This window comes from Nesoenas mayeri (genome assembly GCF_963082525.1).
Source record: "Nesoenas mayeri genome assembly, chromosome: 13".
Classification (NCBI taxonomy): domain Eukaryota; kingdom Metazoa; phylum Chordata; class Aves; order Columbiformes; family Columbidae; genus Nesoenas; species Nesoenas mayeri.
In genome coordinates, this window is record NC_137550.1 from 2,592,578 (window position 1) to 2,615,905 (window position 23,328).

General features: G+C 48.8%; 2 protein-coding genes across 3 annotated transcripts; one reads left to right on the forward strand and one right to left on the reverse strand.

Moving 5' to 3' along the window:
- Nucleotides 1–1,251: 1,251 nt before the first annotated feature.
- On the reverse strand, nt 1,252–4,431 carry SNX12 (sorting nexin 12). The gene is made up of 4 exons (XM_080352842.1): nt 4,085–4,431; nt 2,209–2,304; nt 1,899–2,023; nt 1,252–1,444 (listed from the first exon to the last, which is right to left on the reverse strand). The coding sequence occupies exons 1-4, from the start codon at nt 4,247–4,249 to the stop codon at nt 1,342–1,344; spliced, it is 489 nt and encodes a 162-aa protein (XP_080208968.1). The 5' UTR covers nt 4,250–4,431; the 3' UTR covers nt 1,252–1,341.
- A 726-nt stretch (nt 4,432–5,157) lies between these two features.
- FOXO4 (forkhead box O4) lies at nt 5,158–23,013 on the forward strand. Of its 2 annotated transcripts, XR_013922767.1 has the most exons (4): nt 5,158–5,696; nt 16,462–17,703; nt 19,115–19,295; nt 21,725–23,013. XR_013922767.1 is itself a non-coding variant. In XM_080352670.1 (3 exons), exons 1-2 carry the CDS (start codon nt 5,307–5,309, stop codon nt 17,683–17,685), a joined length of 1,614 nt encoding a protein of 537 aa, XP_080208796.1. In that variant the 5' UTR covers nt 5,158–5,306; the 3' UTR covers nt 17,686–17,703; nt 21,725–23,013. The 2 variants fall into 2 exon arrangements, 1 of the variants encoding a protein (XP_080208796.1); XM_080352670.1 differs by lacking the exon at nt 19,115–19,295.
- Nucleotides 23,014–23,328: the final 315 nt, after the last annotated feature.

Consider the following 23,328-nt stretch of genomic DNA (forward strand, 5'->3'; position numbering starts at 1 on the left):
AGGAACAGGAGGGCAGTCACTGCAGGCCTATGCTCCAAGAAAGGCTCAAATGTGCTGCCACAAAGTGACCAAGCGCTTATAAAGCAGTCAGCCTTGACCTGAGGAGACCCCCAGGCTGAGGCCAACCTCACTCATTGCAGCTGTGGCAGCTGGAGGAGCCTCCAAAGGACAGTTCGGCTGCAGCAAGTCACAGCCTCATGGTTCCCCTCAAGCTCTGAATGCTTCCCTGACCAGTCTCGTGTCCTCACTTCCACACAAGTAACTGCCTAGCTGACTGCAGAACAGGGGAGAACACATAAAAAAACATTATTACTTCTCCTGCTTCATAAGCAAACATCTAACCCAGGACTGACCAGCCATTTTCTGCCATCCCTTTCTGGAGAGGTGGCCTAAGCCCAGGCGCCACCGCTGGGCTCCTCCTGTGGCAGCTGTCAGGGCCGCACACGACAGCAGCCCCCACTAGCCCTCTCCTGCTCCTCCTCAGGCAGACCCACCTCCTCCCCACTGCAGCTGGAGCACAGGATAAGGTCACTGCAGCTCAGCTGAGCAGGGTGCCACTGGAAACACCACCACGCCACCCCACAGCAGAGCAAGCTGTGGCATTTTCTAAACCCTGGGCCAAGGCATCTCAGTACTGCTACAGCCCAGGCTATCCCAGCTTCCACATGCCGAACTGCCCAAGCAGAGCATCATGAGAGCACACGTCATGGAAACCCCTCCAGCTGCCAGCAGCGTGTTAGAAAGGAGGGGGATTAACAGGAATACACCAAACGGGTCTCTAATGCAGGAGGCTGAGTGCGGGGTCAGAGTAGGCTTGGGTCTCAGCACTTCCAGACAGTGAAGAATGGGGGTTTCATGCAGGGTGAATGGGGTGGACAGAAGACCAACACACCCAGGCACCTACTCACTGTTTTGGATAAGCTTTACTAAAACTCTAATACCTGATGCGATCACTGACCAACATGACAACTGCTATTCTTCAGAGTCTCCTGCAGAGATGCTTGGGGCTGCACGGACAGGGGAGTGAAGGTCAGCTCATACCTTCCTGTACAGGGACAGAGGCAGCTCCTACACAACACAAGCAAGTTCCTGCTCCACACCTATTCACATCTGCCTCTAGGTGCAGGACAACATGCTCACTTGCATAAATCTTCATACCTTTAGGCCAAGACCAGAGCCCAGTAGAACAAGCTGCTGCCAGTTACAAAAGAGGAAAATACTGAACAAACTGGGAGGTTCGAGAGAGGAAAAGCTGGTTCAGAGAAGACAGATTTAGTGTAAAAATAAATGTCATTTTTGCAGGAGGGAGGGTGGAATGGAGGAAGACAGTGCCAGGTGCTCCTACTGGCGCACTTTCCCTGGGACGTAATTCCTATCAATAGTCTCCTCTTGCAGGAACATATGTAAGCAGCGCTCATTCTGTGCCAGTGGGTGTCCAGCAATTCTGGAAGAAAATCAGACATGGAGGTTAGTACAGCCACCACCGAGACCCCCGCACCTCCGCTCTCTGTAGGGAGCGAGGAATGCAGACTTCCTTGCTAACAGGCAGCCAGCTCCAAGCACACCAGGCTCAGGCCAAGGCCACCGGATTGGTGTGCAACAGGGACAGCAAGAGGTGCTTGAACACAGGGTGTTCCCTTCCACACCATGCCCTGCAGCAGGACACGAGCACTCTGAGCCAACGCTACCCTGCCAGTTGGTTTCTGCTAATATTTGCTTCACTCTCAGATGAGAGCACTGAAAACAACCCACACCCAAGGCAGGATTTGCTTCAGAATCACTTCATCCTTTAGCATGGCACCTGTGTGCAGCAGATCAAGACTTCTTCCCAGCCAGCCCTCTTCCACTGGCAGTAGCCAGAAAGGCAGCACACAGCCAACCCAGGACATCAAGCTTACTTGTTAATAAACTGTTCTAGTCCCTGTCTCCGCTCTTCAATGAAGGACTCCTCAAAAATGCCTTCGTCTCCTCGGAAGGGAAGCTGTCGTTTCAAAGCTTTTCCAGGCAGCGGTGGCACTACAATCTGAAAGCACAGAATCACCCTGTCAGCAGGTGCCCTTTGCTGTTTGACACTCATCTCCAGCCCCATTACATGGACAGAGATCAAGCTCCAGGAGCTGCCCACCACTACAGCCTCTCTTCTGGACAGCTCAAGATCACAGCCCAAACTGTTCCCACATGTCCTGGTACTTCTGAGCCAGGCCTCACCTTACTGTCTCGTTCCAGCTCATTTTTCAGCCATTCAAAGTCACTGTATCGTCTCCTCACACACGACTCCTTCAATTTGAAGATTGGGAGGTTTGTCTGTAATGAAGAGAAGTAGCTCATTTGCAGGTTGCTTTGGAATCCAGACAGTATTTCGAGATGTAATTAAAACCCAAAGCTAAGCTGCGTTTAGAAAGTCAAGCCCTCCCGAAAAGGAGGCATCACGAGAACACGCAGCCTCTTTATTCAGGACAGAGCACAAGCACTGAAGCCCTTCAGAATCAAGCAAGCACTTACCAGGCTACTTAGAGTCAGCCATTCCCTCCCCCTCAAGTGACTATTTCAGGATCACACCCCCTCCCAAGGGCACATGCTGGAACCCGGCGCACAATACAGAGAAGGCTGATTATTTTTTTCCCTGAGTTCACTCCATTTTGGAGCGATTTACAAGAGAGCTTGACAGCAGCCTGCAGAGCAAAAGAACCTCTGACCCGACACTGGTGTTTCCATGGAAGAACTACGGAAGGAAATGTTGTTCCAGCAACTGTTCAAGGCCAGATTTCGTGCTACAATCTTCTTTCAGGAGAGATCGCCTACCCTACACAGGCGAGCAGCTTTTTCATATCTGGTTTGTGTCACTGGAGGAACGTGCAGTAATTCCCCACCCTTCTCCCCTGTCACTAGAGTCTAAAAGCTGACAGGTACAGTAACTTCACCTTTACCCTGTGAACATAGCCTGAAACATTCAAGGAACTAAGACAGCAAAACCTTCTGACAAGGAGCACCCAGATCTACACAGGTATTGCTGAAACACGTGTAACTATATTCTTATGAGGTCTGCAAAATAAAACCACCTGCTTTCAAAGCATCTCCACAAGAGCTAGTTTTGGTGGGACTAAGAGGTTCTCATTGCCACCTGCCAGGCACCCTTTGGCAGGCTGATGGAAACCGAGCATCAGAACAGAAGAAAAGCAAACATCCAATTACTCTGAAAAGCAGTAGAGACTTAACAGTTAAATCATACTATGAACAGAAGCTGACATCAGCACAGTAACATACACTAAAGGTAGTTAGTTTCAGAGGAAGCTCAATTTTCCTTCCTTCAGCTATCAGATGGAGAGCTGTGAAGAGGTCCGCAGTTCAGCTCAGTTAAGGCCCAGTAAAAAGAACTCTGTAAGAAGTGCTCAGCCTGCTCCGCGCAGTCCTGTATCACAGGCTCTTTGTAAATTGATCAAGTTGACCCAGAAGCAGTAGCCAGACTGCACTGTGATCAGGTCCCAAGATACTGCTAGCTAGCGTTCCTGCCCTGCTTGAGATAACCAGCTGCATACAGTTGTGCCTTGCTCAGCAACCACCCAATGGTGCCCCACTGCCAGGCCTGGAGCTGTAGAGAGAGAACAGAAGCCTGCCGAGGCAGCACCCTCCCTGTCCTTGTGCATACCAGTCCTCGCCGGGTGCCGAAGGGCCCTGGCAAACCCACCAGCCGCGAGTGCTCCGACCTTGAGCCCCGGCCCACCAGAAAGTCGCAGGCCAGCTGTCAGCCCCAGCCCGGCACTGCCTGACTTGCAGGGCTAGGGCCCACCTCCTCAGCACCCCACCTCCTCAGCACCTCACCTCCTCAGCACCCCACCGCCGCACACAAGCCGCAGGAGCTCCGCCCGTGCTGCTCGGGGCCTCCCTGGCCGGGCTCCTTGTGAAGGCACCGCCGCTTCCCGTCCCGACAGGACCACCCCGGCCATCCCCTGACACCCCCGGCATCGCGCACCAAGTGCTGCCGCCCGTCGCGGCCATACCCCCGGTCACCGGGCAGCCCAGCCACTCCTGGGCCCGCAGCGGGCCCTGAGGCCTGCGCCCCCCGCCCGCCCCACGGGGGCCGCACCCGCATGCGGAGCTCGTAGCTGGTGTATCTGGCGCGGCCCATGCCCACAGTCTGTGGGTTGAAGATGTCGATCTCGAGGAAGTTGCTGGGCGGCCCGTACGCGTCCGTCAGGTCTTGCGGCTTCGCGTTCAAGCGCCGGGTGTCCGCCACCGCCGCCTCCGACATGGTGGTGCCGCCGCCGCCGCCGCCCCGCCCGGTCCGCTGCCGCAGCCCGCCCGGCCCCGCCCGCGCACGACGCGGCGTCGCCCGCCCGCCGCATGCATAACACGGCGGGTATCCAGGGTTCGGGGCTCCCCAGCCACCGCCCCGCCCGCGCACGCCTGCGCCGCCGCCTGCATAAGTGGAGCAGGTATTCAGGGTGCGGGGCACGGCATGGCGTTGGCCCGGAACCTGCACACCGGGTTCGCTCTCGCCGCCGCCCCGCGCCTCCCAGGCTGCCGCAGCCGGGATCCCCGCGGGGCGGCGCAGAACGCCAGTTCGAGTTGGCTGCGCTGGGTGTTTGGCCTGAAAACCGGCCTCGCCGCCGAAAAACCAACGTAGAGTCTAAGCAATACAGCGTCCTGGGCGGGCCCGGCCCCCGCCGCTGTATGATGCGGGGCGTGCCAGGGGCCCGGAACTTGGCTGTTTGGTCCTGATAAACGGACCGGGACAGGGCGCGGGCCCGTCACGCCTTGCGCCGGAGCGTGTCCCGGAAGCGGGCTCTCATCCGTGACGTGACGTGACGTGACGGGCGAAGCAGCACTCCCGGGCCAAACACCCCAGAGAGCCGCAGACGCGCCAGGGCACGTGCGGAGGAGCGGCTCCTCCCGCGGGGCTCTCGGCGAGGGCCCAGCGCCCTCCGGGGCAGTGAGCGGTAACGGGGCCGGTTATGTAAGCGCGGCCGCCAGGGTGCCCGCTGGGAGCTGTAGTCGCGCTGACGCACCGCTTGCCACGCTCCCCCGGCGGAGCCCCGCCCCGCCACGCCCCCCCGGCGCGGAGGATGCCGGGTGTTGTAGTCCATTGCCCGCGCAGAGCCGCCCGCTGCCCCCCCGTCGGGACTACCGCTCCCGGCGTGCCCCGCGCGCGCAGGCGCAGGCCGCGGCGCTGCTCCCTGGTAAACAGAGCGGCGCGGCAGCGGCGGGGCCCGGGTCTCACAAAGGGGCGGCGGGCCGGGCCGGGCCCGGCCCATGCGCGGCGGCGGAGCGGTTCGCACCTGGCGGCGGTGGCGCTGAGGCGGGCGCCCATGGCTGAGGTGGGCGGCGCCGCAGCGGCGCCGGACATCGACCCCGACTTCGAGCCGCAGAGTCGGCCGCGCTCCTGCACCTGGCCGCTGCCGCGGCCTGAGGCGCCGGCGGAGGCGGGCGGCGCGGCGGGCGGCGCGGATGAGGGCGCAGGCAGCGCGGCGGCGGGGCCCGGGCGGGCCGAGGGGGTGCGGGCGGGCGGCGCGGCCGCGCGGAAGGGCGGCTCCCGGCGCAACGCCTGGGGCAACCAGTCCTACGCCGAGCTCATCAGCCAGGCCATCGAGAGCGCCCCCGAGAAGCGGCTCACGCTGGCGCAGATCTACGAGTGGATGGTCCGCTCCGTTCCCTACTTCAAGGACAAGGGCGACAGCAACAGCTCCGCCGGCTGGAAGGTGCGCGCCGGGCCGGGCCGGGGCGGGAGGGACGGGCCTGGCTTTCGGCGGGGCGCCCGCGGGGTGCCGGGCTGGGCGGGCGGGGCGGCTGGGTGAGGAGCGGGGCCCAAGGTGCCTTCCCGAGCCGGTGCTGCTGCCCGTCCCGGCGGCCGCGCAGCCCCGCGCTCCCCTGTCACCGCCCGGCCCCAGCCGGGCTCTGCACACCTCGCCTCGCTGCCAGCACCTGCTCCCTAGGCTGCAGCCCGGGGAGCAGCGTTGCCCAAAGCCACTTGTCTAGTGCGGGGCAGGGTCTTGTTAGACCCAGCCTGAGCTCTGTGCAGCTGGAGCAGAGAGGGGTGGGCTTCTCTGGGTGGGTGGTTATGGCATGCCCCTGTGCAGCTTCTCCTTGCGCCCTTTGCAGTTGGAATGTTTTCCAGGAGAGGAGCCGAGGGTCAGTTAAAAGCTTCTGCGCAAAACAAAGTGACAGTTAAAGGTTTTTTAAATACAAGGCTGGGGCTCTTTATGACCTGACTGTGTTAAAGCCAAGTATAAATAACTGTTTCATAGTAGGCATTCTTGGCTTCCAAGAGCCTCCCTTTAAAGAAAGTGCTGTGTCCCAGAGCAGTGCTGGTGCAGTGCCTGTGCAGGGACTGAGGACCTCTGCCGAGTTTGGAAAAGAGAAAGCAACATACTGCTCCAAATTCTCAACATAATCTTTCACTTGGGAAATGAGTTCTGTTAAAAGAGCTAAACTCAGTTTCCATCCTCTGCAGGTACCAGCCTCCCATTCTCTTTAGTCAAACAAACTCCATCAAAGAGAAGGGGAGATGTGAGAGCTGGCATGTGAAATGAGCCCTCAGGCTGTCCCGGTATATCGCAGTGGATGCCATGGTGACTGGAGTCTAAAGAGTGTGATCTATTCCTCTTGGTGCAGACTGGAATTACACTTAACGCCACGCTCTTGTTTGTAGCGTACCTCTCTGTTTGCGGTCTCGGTTAGCAGATTGCCCATGCTGCAGTTCTGTGGCAGCATTAGCCACTGTGCTTTGGGCCTTCCATGACTCCAGCCACACGTTCCTCTGCCTGTGTGACCGAGCAGTAAGTCAGCACAGGGAGTTAATTTTGCAAAAAAAGTGAATAGCTTTTTCTGGTAGGTTAGCTCTCAGCTGGCTCAGCGCTCTGAAGTGGCACACCATGTGGCTGCATAAGTGCAAATGTTTGCTTGAGAGAGGGCAGGGACATGGTGAGAGGGACACAGCTGTCACAGCTTAGGCTGGCACAGGTCGGTACAAAACGTTTCACCTTTCCCATTTATCTGGCTCACTGACAGTTCCTAGAGAGTGTGAGTTGGATCCTCCTTATTAAGTTCAGATTTGGAACAGTGCTTGGGTGAATTTTCTTTCTCTTCAGAAGATTGGGTGGTCTCACTGAAAGATAGTTCTTGCTTCCTCAGGCTAGGCATGCTGTCCTGGTCCTGCCGCTGTGTGGAGTCACATTATTGTGGCAGACAGTTTATGGAACTGGTGCATTTTCTCTTCAGGAATGTGTCTGTAGCTGTTTGGCAGTAGAGCCTGAGACTAAAGCTCAGCGTGGCTTCTGAAATGCATCCCCAGATATTGTGGGTAAGGTGGATTATAGTGAGGTGTCCTGCCAGACTGGATGCTGGAGTAGGTAGACTTGTGGCTTGATTCAGTATGGCTGTTCTTTTGTAATATTTGTTCATGTGTAATGAGATTGTCAGTTTCTGGTTTTACTCTGTGTTTTAGGCGTGTATGACTTTTGGGAAACATACAGTTGGATTTAACTTTCAGAAAGGCAGAGATGAGAATTTGTGCGCCTACAAGGGTTGAGGTCCGTGCTCAGACGCTGTTGCTGTATCTGTTCTATGATGACTTTTCAGTGTGAAATTCATTTGTAGTTTTTTAGCCTGGGAGTGGATTAATTCAAGCTGGCTTTAGTAGGGGAAGAGAACAGAAACTTTTTGCCAGGAAAGATGAGGGAGGACAGAACAACAGCAGCTGTGGTGGGAATCAGCCTGTCTTATGGTTAGGGCCATTTAAAACCCTTAATTTTAACTGGCAGACAGAATAGGAATACAGTTGAAACTATTTAAATGCCAGGGGAAAGTCTCAGAAAAGCTTGTTTTCATTTTTAACAAATATTATCAAAGTTTGGGTTGATATGTAGGGGGTGTGCAGTTACTCTTATGTGCCCAGGAGAGGCAAAAGGGGCTGTGGTATATTCCCTCTGTACCGTTTTCCTCCCTGTTGACTCTCTCAAATCTCTTGGCAGGACGTGTCCCCTATCACATGTGACCACAGAGCTCTGACTTCTAGTCTTGCTTATGTTAACATGCAGTTATATAGATTACATGCAGTTAACATGCGGTTATATAGATTTGCAAGAGGTTTTGGGTTTTTTTGGTTACTTTAGTTTATTTGCACCAAGGTGCATTAGATGAAGGCAGATTAGACATTTACAGTTTTAAAGACGTAGAATCAATCAAATCAGTTCAATTTTGTTTTGTGGACTTAAAGTAAATATAAGACAAACTGAATAAACAAAACATGTCTCTTCAGTTGAGGAATGGACCTGCCCGTTTTGTTGTTGTTTTTGCCATTCCATGTTACTTTTAACACTAAGAAGCTCTGCTTGCATATTTCTAAAGTTGTAAAACAAAAACTTCTGGAGTTGTTTTAGCTTTATTGATTTCTCAGTTTTTGACTGAGTTTGGATAAAGGAAGTTAATATGGAGCTGCCGTTAAATGCTGATTGAGCACTTTGATGCCTTTTAAGATAGTACTATAGCTTTTAGAGTTCTTGTATTTCTGTGGTGTTTGGGCAGGGCCATACTGATAATACATCCAATTTGTATGTAGTGTAGTTCTCATAGAGAGTTTTACATGGGAAATGAAAATAAATGCATCTTTAAGAATGTTTTTTTAATCTACTTGAGTTAATATAAACCCCATAAACTCATTGTTACTTTGTAATTACTTTACAGCTGTCCTACTCCACTATACAATTGGGGGAAATACAGCTGTTAGAGGCTGCCAGGGTGTAACCTCAGTGAATTCCGGGAGAATCTATGTTTTCGAGGAAGGTGCAGTTTGCTATTCTTGAACTGCTTCACACGCTTTGTACAGGACAGATTTGCTGGGTGTGCAGCCTGTCTTTTCCCTGCAGTAACCCAGCCCAAGTTAAGAATTAACCAGCTTGAGAGGCAGAAGTGTCCTTGCAGGCGTGTGTCATGGGGCTTCTTTGTAATCTTCCCCTTCGTGCCCTGCAAGCTGCTCTGTCCATAAGAGGATAATTCCTTCTGGCTTTGAGATTACTTGAGGGAGGAAGGTGTTGAGAGTTTGAATGAAGTAGAAGTGCATAAACCCTGCAGAAGCAGTTCGCACTGGTTGTTGCATTTCTTGCACCCGTATGTAGGAGCAAGTTTGAGCCAGTGAGGAGCAGCATTAAGGACTAGTCTGTCTCCCAAAGCTGTTGTCTTCCCCTTGTAGGAACAAAATGAACTTTAAACCCATCCTTTACATCCTCCAAAGATACTTCACTGAAGCAAAAATCAGATGTTGCCTATGCATGCAATATAAAGGAAGGAACAAATGATTCTGCAGTACTGTGTTAGTTATAGGAGGCTGAAGTCACACCTTGCATTCTGGTACTTCTCATTCACCTCTACTCAAATGTATACATATGCATACACATCCACATGTGAAACAACTCAAGTGGCTGTATTACAAATTAAAAATTAACAAGCATTCTGCTTGCCTGAAACAGAAGGTGTCATTCATCCAGAAACTCAGCTACCTCTTAATATTTATTCCAGTGGGCAGCATCTTACTTTAAACCCTTCCATTTTATGCTTGTGTTACATGCATATTGCACGTAGTTGACAGTAACTGTTGACCAGACGGATCAAGAGGCTTGGCTGAGGGTTCTCAGGTGCTTCCTTGCAATTCAGTTCGTGATGGTGACTTCACTGTCACCTGGCAGACACACAGAGCTCGCTCAGGTTGGAGCAGCTGCTCATCCTGTGGTCCTCTGAAGCTCCTGCATGAAACAGTAGTAGACCAGCAGACAAAAGCAAGCCTGTTCGTCTGCTGGACTATTTCTTCTGTGCTGCAGCTGATGGGTTCTGCCAAATTATCCTTATGCCTTGCAAATAGATTGCAGTTCAGTAGATAACAAATTATGTGAGCACTTGTTTTGGTAAAGTTGAAAAGTTTATTGTGTTGACTGCTGGTAGCCAGTTTTGGTTTGGTTTTATGTTTGTTTGTTTCCTGTAGTCAGCTCTACAACAAAAAGCAATGGTCTGTTCCTAAAATAGCCACATTAGCTGTTTGCTTATATCTGTGTGGACTGTGCTGGAGTGTCCCTGTATCCTTGAAGGTATATTGGCTCAAACTTGTCAGAATTGTAGCTTGTTAGCATGGACAGGTAAGGGCCAAAATCACTATCAGGAGAGCTTTCTTTAATTTCACAAAGTAACCCTTTATCTGGAAAGGAACATCTGGTGGGAGCGCTTTACATAGCTTTGCTTTTGACTTTTGGTAATGATAATTTCAAGATGATGGTTTGAGAAGATGTTAAAAATATTTCCCTGTCTTCGCTCACTGAGGCATAACTGACTTGATGCCATAAAGAAAAAGGAAACACAAAACTCAGCATCTTAGCTCTGAGCAGAGTATAATTGTGACCCAGCCTGATGCAGGTTTGTGCATAAGGGAGGCTCAGTCTGGAGTCTGGGTCTCTCTCTGCGCAGAGCCATTGACCTCAGTCTGGGAGGAGAGGTGGCTGCTTTCTGCTGAGAAAGCCTGCAGTGTTTTCTCCCAAGTTCGCATGCCTGAAATTATACAATTCCTGTTATCCAGTTATTTATTTTCCAGAAATTATGCAATTCCCCTTTAAGCCTTCTGACACTGAAAATGAAGAACTGTGTGTTGTAAATGGAATCAGAAGAGACATGTCATTGCTGTCATCCTCAGTACTTAAAGTCCAGTAAATCTTTAGTGGTGTTGTAGGTGCTGCTTTCTACTAAGTTTGGATTATTTTGGTTTCTTGGAAGTTGCTGTCCTGCAAGAGGAAGGGAAGGCTTGGCCGTTCGGTTCCGGGGTGGGTGGAAGCTGCTGGACTCTTGCCATTACCTTGTGTGCCCCAGATGTGTTCCTGTGGTGACAGCAATGCGCTTCGTGCTGGCAGCAGGGAGATGTTCTCTGTCCCGGCTGCTGACAGCCTCGCTGGGCTTCCTTAAAGCAAGGGGGGAAATAACAAACAGGAGCTGAACAACGGTTGTTCAGAGGCTGTAGTGAAGAGTCTAGCATGGAAATCTGGGGAGCACGGGTGGCTTTTGTCCATCAGTCTTTCTTTTAATGGAATCTTTTACCTTTTAATCCAGTTCTTCAGTGATCTGGCCACAGTAAGCAGTGTGGCCTAGGTGAGGGTCCGGTGGGAAGGGAGGAAGGCGGCTGGACCTGGCATGGTGTTGTGGATAGGAGGATGGTGAAGTGCTTGGTATAGAAAATGAGGCCAGTGGCAGTGCACAGGAACAGGGTGATGGTGCAAGTGTGGGGTCACCAGGTGTCCTGTTTCTCAGATGGGATCAAACTGACTGACTAGTAGGCACCTGCAGTGAGGGCCCACCATTGCAATGTAGCAACGTTTACTTAGCCCTCATTAAAATGACATTAATAGCCCCCTCTTCCAAACAAGGTGTAATGCCTTGAGTAACTATGGAAGTTTTGTGTGTGGTGGTGGGGTTTTTTGTTCATTTGGTTTTGTTTTTAATTCGAAGTCTTATGTAGTGTAGTTGTCCCTCTCAAAAGTTGAAGAGAGGTCATATTTTTGATGAAAGTCCGTCTGCCCTGTGCAATGCCAGTCTAATTGCCTTAAGATTATGCTGCTGCTCTTTCCTGCTCCCTGCCAGTCTGTTCTGGAAAACTGCTTTGCTGAAAGATTATTCCTTGTAGTACAGCTTAATTTTCCAGGCAGTACTTGGAGACGGCTGCTCCTGAACTGCTGGTTTTTCTTGTTCCAACAAGTTTCTTCTGCTCTATCTAATCTTGAGCAGCTTTTGTTATATATGCCTGCCTGTCTTGGGGAACTTGTAAATCACCTCAGTCTTTGCTTTTTTAGAGAGCCAGATTTTCTTGATCCCATTGAAAAATTGCAGAAAGGAAAACGTTCTTCCCAAGGTACAGCTCCTCGTCTGCCGAGCCTGATGTCTGTGCTCACGTGTGCCTTCTGGAAGGAGATTGCTGGGGAAATGTCTCAGCTCTGGCTCTGGAGCAGTTGTTTACTTGCTGGAGCCTAAGTTTGCAAAATCTCAGGAACGGAGACTTTTTCCTGAAGCCTTTGGAGGCAGATGGCCGGGTGAGCGCTGCGACGGGCACTGACAAATGCAGCAGGCGGGGCGTTCTTCCCTTGCAGCCTCCCAGGAATGCCACGACAAATGATAATTCGGCACAATTATAGGCCTGGTTTTGGAACACGGCCTCATGCTGGGATGTGACCATGTTCTTTGTATGCCTCCAAGGCAGTGCAAGTGTATTACAGGCAGCTGCAGTGATTGCATATCTTTCTTTTTTCTTGTTGTTGTTGTTGCTCATTCTTGAGAGCGCCTTTTTGTTAAGAAATCTGGTGCCTCTGTGGTTTGTAGTAGAAACTTGACATTTCCTAGGAGAATGGCCCTTGTGCTAGAGAGCAGTGATTAAAAATGCAGGCAAATGTGGGCAAGCACAACATTTTCGAGGGTAGCCACTGTTTCTTGTGTCTCTCTCAGCACAGCGTGTGCTTGGCCCCGGGCGCTCTGTTAGCGCGGGTCATGTGCTACTGCTGCACGGCTGAGCTCCAGGCAGGGCACCAGAGCCTCCCTCTGCTCCTGTCACATTGGGGCTTAGAATAAAGTACATCACAGGAGGGTGAGTTTAAGCTTGTTTTTAGCATTTGGAACCTCAAAGTCTGAACAAATGATCCTGAATGTTCTGGCTTGCTCTGAGTAAAACTTCAGTTTTATGGTAGATAACCTCAGCCTTACCTACAAAGCTGTGTAGTCCCCTGGAAAGACTGTCACTGGCATTCTGTCTTCTGTATGACCCATTTGTGCATTTACTTGGGTATCTCGGTGTCTGTGGCAGGTATCCAGAAGGCTGACTGGGCAGGATAATTGCTGGGTTGTGCTGCCAGTTCCCATGGCTAGTTCCCCGTCCTGAGACCAAAGCACTGGCACTGGTGTTGAGGCAGGCCTAGTACAATGGTGAGGAGTGTTCCTGCCCTTCAAATAGGGCTAGGGGATTTCATAAAAGAAGAAAATTTAATGCTGTGGTAACTGAGATCTAGAAAATAGTTTGTGGATGCTGCTAAGCACACTCCTCTGGCTGATCCATATATCCTGGATTGTACACACAGTGGTTGGTACCTAGTTAATGGTCCACCCATCAGTGTACAATAAATGTCTGTAGCCAAACTTTATATTTTACATAAATTCTGAAATTAATGACCGATACTTTTTTCCTGAATGTGGTTTACAGGAATCATCTTTGATCTGTGATGGACTAGAGACACAGACTGGCATTTTTTTCACTGCAATACTTAACATTTTGAGCCATAAGAACCTCTATAAGATATCTGAATAAACAGCAAGAACTGCTCCTAGCTAGTTGTTGAAAAGGTCCCTAAAGATTTGAAGGATTCCTGCCTGTGCCTGTTCCTTCAGGTCACGCTGCCTTACTGTCAGAGGTGTTGCGGAGTCGAGACCCTGTGTGGGATGCAAGTGCTCAGAGGAACCACTGCTAAAGCTGAGCATGTAAAAAGTTACTGTTGTCTGTATGATTCTGGTTTGAGTTGCTTAACATCAAGAAAGGAAATACGTCAGCGTTGCCTGGGTGACTGAACTCTGTTGTTTCCTCTCCTCTCAGGCTTGTCTTGGAGTTCTGAGATTAGTTTAGCACAACTGATTTGTCACTTTCCCAGTGAGATTTGAGGGTGCCCTCCATGCATTAGGTGTATTAAATCATTCTAGCAGGTGCATTACTGTGCTGGGGAGCGTGCGGTATGCAGCTGTGAATCTCTTGTGCTGTCTCGCAGCACCCAGGCTGGCAGGTGCATCACTTGATTTTATTTTGGGATCTCTGTACTGGAGTCTCCAGTACACAGGTGAGCTCAGTCACGCAGATGTGTTACGACTCGGGGTGCTGCATGGTGAGCTGCCTCGCCAAGCCTGCGGGAGAGATGCACAAGTGACAATTGAGGCATTGCAGGTTTGACAGCAGTTAACCCTAATGTAAGAAGTGCTGGGGTTTTTTCCTCTGCCCCCAACCACATATTCTGGTCTCTTCCTTAGTTTTCGGTGTCTGACTCCCACAGTGAGGTTGTTCAAAAAACAGTAAGAGATAAAAGAAGCAGGAACAGTAATTTTCAGGGGAGGATAGGGCTGCTTTTTGGGTGGGTTAGCTCTGTGAACCAACTCATAGGGTCACAGATGCTTGTGTTATGGGAGGAGGAGAGCTCAAGGATGAGAAAGGAAGAATTGGTCCAGCAATTATCTGTTTCTTCAGCTATTAGCCATTATGTCAGTTTAGCAGTAACATGTAAAAACACTTTGAGAGTGTTATCAGGCTTTACATATCTGTGTTCATGTGAATCCTAGTCTTATTCCAAGATGTCGTATTTCCAGCTGCTTTTCTGCCAAAAAACTAGAAAACTAGTTACTGAAATTGTCAGTTATGATGCCTGAAGTGGTGCTGATTTTCTTGAGGTTTCAGTGTTACTGAAATACTCGCACCGGTGCATAAATACTTGCACCAGTGCAGTGTGCTTTTGCTGACACAGGAATTAAAACCCAGCTGTAGTCATGCATGAAAAAAACCCCGTAATATGGTTAGTTGTGAAATTTTTGTATCCTGAACCTATTCATTTAAAATTCCATTTTAGTAAACTGAACTAAAAAATAAATTGTTATGAGAGTGCATATGTATACTATGTGTACAAGCTACTGGGTCGTTCCTGATGGGACTGAGCGTCATCATGAGTTCACATGTTACTTTCAGAATAAGTGAAAAATGAGTGACTACCTGGTGATTCTTACTGCTGCAGGAATATGCATTCAGTGTCATGCCCATTTACCTGAAAAAAGGGGGGCAGTTCTTTGGAAATGAAAGCAGGAGACAGGTTACCAGTCTGAATTACTTTTTTTTTGAGACTTGAAAGAAAAGAAAAGAAAACTTTATTTAAAGAAGACGCCAGGCAGGATTGTTCTGTAGCTATTACTGTGAACAGCTCAATTAATAAAACTATGTAAGAGCATTGACTGACACGTTGCATCAGGTCCTGGCTCTGCAGTAACCCTTGCGGTGCTCTCGGGGTGAGAGCAAACGTGTCCTTTGATACCAATCAAAACAAGCAGGCAGTCTTGTCCCAGTCCTCAACAGTCAAAGGCTGAAATGAAGACTAATGCAGAATCATCCTCCTTCCTCCTCCCTGAAAACTTTCTGCTTTGCCTGTATTGTTAATCTGTAACACATCTGCTTTGTTCTAGGATAGTACTTTTGGTGATGTGGCCAAAATTAGCACGGTGAGGACTTCTTCCGAGAGGAAAAGGGTGGGGAGAGGGAAAGCAGCAGGCAGGAAAGAACCGTGTTCAGAGGTGGTGGGAAAGGATGATAAAAGCACAGTTAACTTTGTTCAAAATTTAGAGACCATGCATGAAAGCTGAAGGCTGCTATATACCTTTTAGATTTAAGAAAAAGCTGTTGCTCTTGGACTGCTGTTATGCTGCCAGTGTAGCACCTTTAATGATGTGTAATTTGACCATCTGAACAAATTAAATGCAAGTATCAAACAAATGTGCAACACAGGCCTCAAGGGGAGTGTAGGGAGGATCTGCTCAAACGGATATTGCTTGCTGATTCTAAAATACCAGGGAGTTTATCAGTTGCAGGATGAAAATTCAGTTTGATAGTGGACAGATATGTTAGCTTGCAGCTTCCAGCAAAACTAAACCAAAAGGAGGGAGCTGGGAGAGGCAAGGGATGTGTGCCTTGCCAAATGGGAAGATGGGAGAGGCTAAAACCGGCATGTGCTGCATGGGAGTTCTCTATCTGTTGAACATCTTACCCCATTAGAAATGCACGTGGAGGATGGTGTCCTGGCTGCTCGCAGAGTGGGGCTGCCGGGCTTCAGGATTACTGGAACTCTTGTTCCACAAAGTTTCTCTTATTTCTCTGATTTTAGGATGAAGATGGTAATGAGTATACTGAATTAGAAGTGTTTTGCCATTTCCCTTCACCCAGGTGATTTGGTTTACTGCTGTGCTGTGCTTGAATCCATCTGAATGCTGGCCATATAAAAATTAAAACCTTCAGCCAGGCTTATGCTGGCTAACGGGGCTGGCAGAAGGGTGGGAGCAGCATTAGCTCAAATGCAGTGAGGCTCATGTTGAAGTTGCACGCTGTGTTTGGGAATTCGCTTACTTGCTCTGTGGTACACTTAGTTTTTGCAGATTCCGTATAGTCTTGAAGAAGTTTTCACGTTGGTATTTTGCTAGCTGGAAGCTGCTAGTTTTCATGGTAGTTTTGCCATTGGTGCTGCAGTGAGACATGGCACTACTTGCTGGTGCTGTCAGGCGTGTTCAGGCAGAGATAGCAGGTTTTTATGGGTAGGTCTTTGTTATAACTTTCTTCTCTAGATGCTGTTTGAATGCGTTTATGCTTGTGAAGTTTCTAGATGGGATGTGTGTCAACTGTCAGGTACTCATCTCTAATTTTTTAAAATCTGTTTTCAGAACTCTATTAGACATAACCTGTCCCTGCACAGCAAGTTCATTAAAGTCCATAATGAAGCCACAGGGAAGAGCTCTTGGTGGATGCTCAATCCTGAGGGTGGTAAAAGTGGAAAAGCACCAAGAAGAAGAGCTGCCTCCATGGACAACAGCAGCAAACTCGCAAAAGTGAGAGGTAAAGCATCTAAAAAGAAGCCTCCTCTCCAGTCTGCTCCGGAATCCACTGCTGACAGTCCTGGATCCCAGTTCCCTAAGTGGCCTGGGAGCCCGTCCTCAAGAAGCAACGAGGACTCTGATGTGTGGAACACCTTCCGGCCTCGAACCAGTTCCAATGCAAGCACCATCAGTGCCAGACTTTCTCCTATCCTGACGGAGCCGGATGACCTTCACGATGAAGAGCTGCTTCCTTCTCTCGTGTACTCCAGTGCATCCAGCAATGTTCCACCAACTGTGACCGAGGAACTCGAGCTCATCGATGGGTTAAATTTGATGTCTCCCAGCTCGTCCGTGTTATCTACCCAGCAATCTGCCTCAAGTGGTCAGATCCAGAGAGATTCCAGCTTTTCCTTTCGGAGCCCAAATGCGGCTGGTCAGACCACTACTTTTGGCAATTCCCTGTTTAACCCTGTTGATATCTCGCTGCAGAGTTCTGTCAGCCATTTCACTGCCCCTCAGACCTTGGAAGCTCTTCTGACACCCAGCTCTCCACCTCCGAGGGATGTTATGATGACTCAGGTGGATCCAGTTCTCCCGCAGACTGGTAACAGGATGAGCAGCCAAACTCTTCTGCTTCTAGGTGGACAAACCACCCAGAGTAAGATGAGCTCAGGCGATTCACGAGGAAAGCCTACAGAGCAGCAGGCAGAACCAGTCAGTGCCGGTGTTTTGCCATCAACGCTTCCCATGGTAACATCTCCTCAGAACACTGCCAGCATCATCAGTTTGAAGGCTCCAGTTTCTGCAACGACTGCCCAGTCGGTCCAGCTGGGGAGTCCACTGCTCCTTTCTTCCGCCAGCCCTGCTCCCTTGGGCTTGAACCAGGACAGGCTGCCCATTGACCTGGACGTTGACATGTACATGGAGAACCTTGAATGTGATATGGATTACATAATCAACAGTGAACTCATGGATGGAGAAGGACTGGACTTCAATTTTGAACCCATTCTGTCTACTCCCAGCTATCCCAGCACCTCGCAGGCCTCCAACCAAACCTGGGTACCAAGTTAACTTCAGGAGCACAAAAAGGTATGTGTAGTGATGTAAAATGCCACAGCTCTATAGTGGGAACAGCTGTGTCTGAGATAGTTCCTGTGCCCAACTCTGCAGCAGTTAAAGATACCTCTTTGGAAGAGCAGGTGCCCTTTGAGTAAGAGACTTCTGGGAGAGCCGCACCCCATTTTAGAAGGAGAAAAAGCTGTGTGAAGGTAGGGAGATTTAACTTACCAGGTATTAAACTACTTTATGGAGTAGAGCAGCAACCTGAATGAAATTCCTGTTGTCTCTTGTTACCAAAGATGACCGTGTTGCAGGACATCTATCTCTTCCATGCAATGCCTATAGCTTGGAAGCTGACATGAGAGCATATGCTGATTCCATAACTAAAGACACGATCCTATATATAGAGAGCGGTTGAACTGAGCCAAGCACATGTTGTGTTTCTATCCAGGTTATTATTATCCATGCAGAATTTTCTAGTATGTATAGTTGCAAAGCATGTCTGTGTCATGACAGCCTGCTTTGCCCTGTGTGTAGCAGGACACAATCGCTTTCAGTTATCAGACCTTCTGCCCTTCCTTTATCTGGGATAGTGTCTGTAAAGTCTGGAAAGGTTCATCAGCATTAGCTACTGAATTGCTTACGTACCCATTATTGGAATGGGAAACAGGAGTATGCAGTGTGGATGAATATTGATACATGACTGTAAATTGACTTTTTAAATGCAATTTAACTCCCTCTTATTCCAAATCCCACCACACTGCTTAGCATTTCATTTATTAGTTACGTTCTTCTGTGTGTACTCAAGAGATCTCCTTACTATAGAGGGAGGCAGGACCGGTCAAGCTTTTCTGTTTTGTTATGAGTGTTTTTATAGTCTTGTGCATTTGTTAACTATGCTCTTGCTGAATTGAGTGTCTATCTTAAATTGAATATACTAACGTCAGGTGGAATATGGAAACTAAGTTTTGATTTGAAAAACAAATTTGATTGACACAACTTTGGCATCCTTCATCCGTGTTAGGACTGTTTGCAAGTTAGTAACAGAGGCTGTGGCCTTTTGAGCAGTGTTTGCACTGGATATTGTTCTGAGCTTTTTTGGTTTTCTATTTATTTTTCATGCCATGTGAGGGCGGGACATCATATTTGGGGAATACATTGACTTTGCAGGGGTGAAATGTTATTTGCTGGCGTGTTTTCAAAACATGCAAGCTGTTCCTGGGTGTGTTAATTACCTGGGCTGGATAGACAAGACTTCTGTCTAGAGAATATCAGGTATAGCTTATTTTTTTTTAAGAGTGTACAGCAGAGAAGCTGAGGAAATGTTTATCAAAGGGTAGGGTCTAGTACTGGTGAAGATATGGCTATACTCAAACGCTTAGGAGGGAAAACATGAGCTCTTAAGAGCACAGTTGTGATCTTGTTCCATCTTATTTCATAGTTAAAATGTGAATTGCTTAATCAAAACAGAGGAGCTATCTGATGTTGGAAACTCTGGATTTGCCTTGTTCCATGCATGAAGTTGAAGTGGTACTTTCTGGGAAGGATGCTGGACAGATGCTCTCCAAGAGAGGAGTGAGATATGGAACAAGTTCGGAAGGAATATTGTGTGTCAGCAGAAGGTGCAGCACCTGCACACCTCTGGGTGAATGACTCTTAGCAGCAGCACTGCACTTGGAGGAGTGTCACCCTGTTCAGTGTGCTTTGTTTCAAGCCTTTTCTTCTGTCCTTAGGTTATGTTTGCTTTTTCTGAGCTTTGCAAAGCTTTTCAGTTTTGCCTGTATCCTGGAAGTCATGGAGCGTGGGATGAAGGAGAGCTTTTCCCCAAAGGAGAGCAAGTATTGTGTAAAATGCTGCCAAGACAGAGAGGTGGGTCAGGTTTATAAGAAAGGGGGAACAGAGTGTGTGTGGAGGGAAATGGGGGTGTTCCTGGAGGCCAGGAAGGACCCTGGGAAAAGAAGACAGAATGCTTTCTTAAATTTACAAGTTCTAAAATCAAGTGAGCTGCAGACATCAGTGTCTGTGAGGACGTCAAGATTGCGTCATCCCTTTCAATCTGTTACTGCAGTGGGTTATTGGCGTCCCTGTCTGGAAATTGCTGTTAGGGGAAGCATGGCTGCTGCTAGATATTGTTCCTTTCATATCGCTTCTGTGAATGTGTTTTTTCCATGTTAAATTCACATTGGAAAAAGCTGCTCTGCTAACCTAAAGCTGTCCTTCCAAGTAGTTACTATGGGCTTAGCCTGTAGCCTTCTGAGTCAATTTTGGGTGTAATGCTGAGCAAAAACCGTTCATCAATAAATGCTAGTGACCTCACTCTGTGATTTGGGCAGCCAGAATGAAGCTGGAGCTGGGGAAATATTTATCTTTATAGGCAAGAGAAGATCTTCAGGAAGGAAGTGCTTAGTCTCTCTGCAGTACTTGGGAAGACACAAGCTAGTTGCTGTTGCCCGTAGTGCTCAGAGCTAACATGACTTTGTTCCTTTCTTGCCATAAATGCTAAAGACCTTGTCCACAGCTTCCCCAGGAGTCTGTCTGTCTGAAGCCTCTGTCTCTTGGAGATCAGACATCAGACATGGAAACTTCACCCAGCAGCAATGCAGCACCCACAAACCTTGCTATTAATTGCAGAAGAAGAAGGTTGGGGTGTGAATGCTTTCTTTAGCTAAGAAAAGCAGAAATTCTACAATTCCAGCTGCTGTTGTCTGGTAGCTGCAGCTCACTTGTAAGCCTTAACCCTTCACTGGTTAAGGCTCTGGATGCGGCAGCCGTACCGAGTGACTTACAGGAGCCTTAGTGAGCAAGGTCATGGGAAAAGAGTAGCCACAACTGGAATGAGACCATGGCATGTAGGTGCTGGATCATGGGCAACCAGTCTTACCTTCATTGTCCTCTGTTCCGGTCGTGGGAAGCATGGGTGGCCACCCAGCTGTCTCTGGGCAGCTCAGGGCCTCTGGCCTTGCTTGTCTACCTCTGTGTTGTTTCTGCAAGCCAGTAGGAGGGATACCTGGGAGCAGAGTTGCCTCTTTTGTACAGCAGTACAGTTTGTGCCTCCTTGACGAGTGTGAAGTCCGTCCACTCTTCTGGTGGACACCAGTTAAAGATCTTTAGTTGTTCAGTTATACTCCCTATAGATTCATAGCCTGGAAGACTCTTTATCCCTTGCCCAGCTTGGTCTGGACTTAAGGTTTTCTCTGTCTAATTCTGTTTGGTCCAAAACCCGTGTTTTTGTCTACCAGAACATTAATATATAAATAAAAGCCCCATGAACTTGCAGTTTCCCAAAGTAGCCTCTTGCTCTGGCTTTTAAGTTATTGTTTTTTTCTTGTTGGGGGCTGATTACCTCTTGTAGCTTCTTTCCGTTTCCACAACTTTGTCACGGTCACCGTTACTGGATGCAACCGGTTGGATTCATTTTGTGTCAGTGTTTTAAGTGCTTAGACCTATTCTAAGGCTTGTTCTAACAAGTTGTGGCAGCTTCATTGAGGTGAGTCAGAAGACCTGAGAAGGGATCTCGAGACTTGCAGGGAAATGAGATATCTAGAATGTTTAATTATTTGTAGGTAGAGACAGGATTTCTTTAAGTGGGTAAGCATAAACAGTTTCAGTGTATGATCTCTAAAAAATCCCTTTCTTAGTCTTTTCTCTACCAATTTATATTTGTGGGTGCTAAAGGTGAAGGGGAGTTTTCTTCTTCCTTGCTGCTTTCTTGCAATGCATCTGGTGTTAGCCAAATTCTTCTTTGAACCTCCTTATCTTGCAGACCTTTGTTGCTGTCAGCAGGAGTACGGGAGTACTTGCTTTTGACCTTCGTGCTTTTCTTTTGTCTTTCTGCCTCAATTGTACCCTGAAGCTTGGACCTGAGCAGTTACATCCTCTGGTTGACTCTCCATTGATCAAGTTCTCTTGTGATATGTGTTTGTTCCTTGCTGGAAGTTGGCATCCTTCGAGCAGCAGGGGCTGATTGATAGTAACTAACTCCTTATCTATGCATCCAGAATTCCCACTGAAGCTGAGATCTAACCATTCACTCTATTTTTCTTCTTCCTAGTGTCCTTCAGGATTTGAACATCGGGTTCTGACTTCACTTCCCACCCCTGGCAGAGAAAAGAATGGAGCACGTTGGATTCGGTTTCCCTGCACACCATGCCTTGGGCAGAAGGGGCTGCCCAGCTGGGAAGAAGGGGCAACCTGCATCTGGCTGCAACAGGAAGAGTTCTAAAATAATAATCCTGTTATGTGCCATGGCTCTTCCTACAAACCTGACCCTGCCTCGGATCATCTGGAGAAACCCTGGGCTGTGCGTGTCCAAAGAGGAGCCCCGGTGAAAACCTCAGCCAGAATGCTCTGTGCCAGGCAAACAGCGTTTTCCCATGTGAAGAGTTGGGTTTGCTGGAGGAATCTCTCGACGGCTGTTCTCTCTCTGCTCCGGCAGAAAGCTCCCAGTGCCTCGGCCTGGCAGAGGGCTGGCTCTGCTCTCACTTGGTTTGCCCTCTGGGGCAAAGTAGTCGGATGTTTTCATTCAGCCACCAGATGTGCACTTGGTATCCCACAGACTCGCAGAGGAATCAGAAGGAGCTTGTTGGTGGAAGCCCTGTGGGAAAAGGGGGTTGGTTTCGGTGTGCCCATCTCCAGAGCACCCGTTGGTGTTCTGCAGGGAAGGGTGGGAGTCATGGTGCAGAAGGCTTCCTCTTGTCCACCTGAGTGGAACAGGAGGACACGGAGTTTTTCACTGTGCCAACTGAGCCCCATTAAGTCGGAAGCATGTTTCGAGAAGTCCCTATGCTGTTCTCAGCACTTTCCTGATACACCAGGCTGCTGTAAAATAAGCACAGGTGCTAATAGCTGTTTCTGGGACATAAAAACATCATTTTGAGTTTGTTTCTGATCTGTCTTACTACAGCAGAGAAATGGAAAGCCTGGGTGTGGCCTTAACAGAGCTCTGGCTGCTTTTCAGAAGGGCATTTTCTATAGATGAAATATTTTTTTACTAATCTGAGGACTTTCTACAGTGAATATGAAGCCAATGTTAAGTGTGTTCCCATTAGGCGTATTAGGCATCTCTCCCTCTGAGAAGGTACCAGTGACAGACTTCTTTTTTTAGATCGATATTAGGAACAAACGCATTTGATGTTGGATAATGTATATGACTTGAGAGGCAAGAATCAGCAGGTCCCCGTGGTTTCAAACCACCCTGGGGAAAAGTTGTACATTATTGTAATCTATATGTAAAAGTAGCTGCAAATTACATAGAAGCTTTTCTAAACCTTTTTAAATATATATTATATATTTTAATTGAAAATGAGATTATTGGATTAAAAAAAGAAAAACACAAAAATACCCAACACATTTGCTGCATCTGTCCCCTTGATACCAGATAACACTACAGTATGGGAGGGGGCAGGCTGAAGGCATTTTGGGCCAAGAAGCTGAAAATGTCATTGGAGAAGTGGGAAGGGCACCAGGGTTGCACCTGGGGGGTATCTGGAGGTTCCTCAGCCTCTGTCCTCACCTGGGCATCGCTGCCAAACCAAGAGCACAACGTTAGGGAACGCTAATCATTAACAGCACACTCGTTCTTGGCTAATCCCTTAGGTAGCTGGACTGTGGCTGATACATAGGACGGGTTCCCTAGTCTGTGAAGAAGATGGTGTG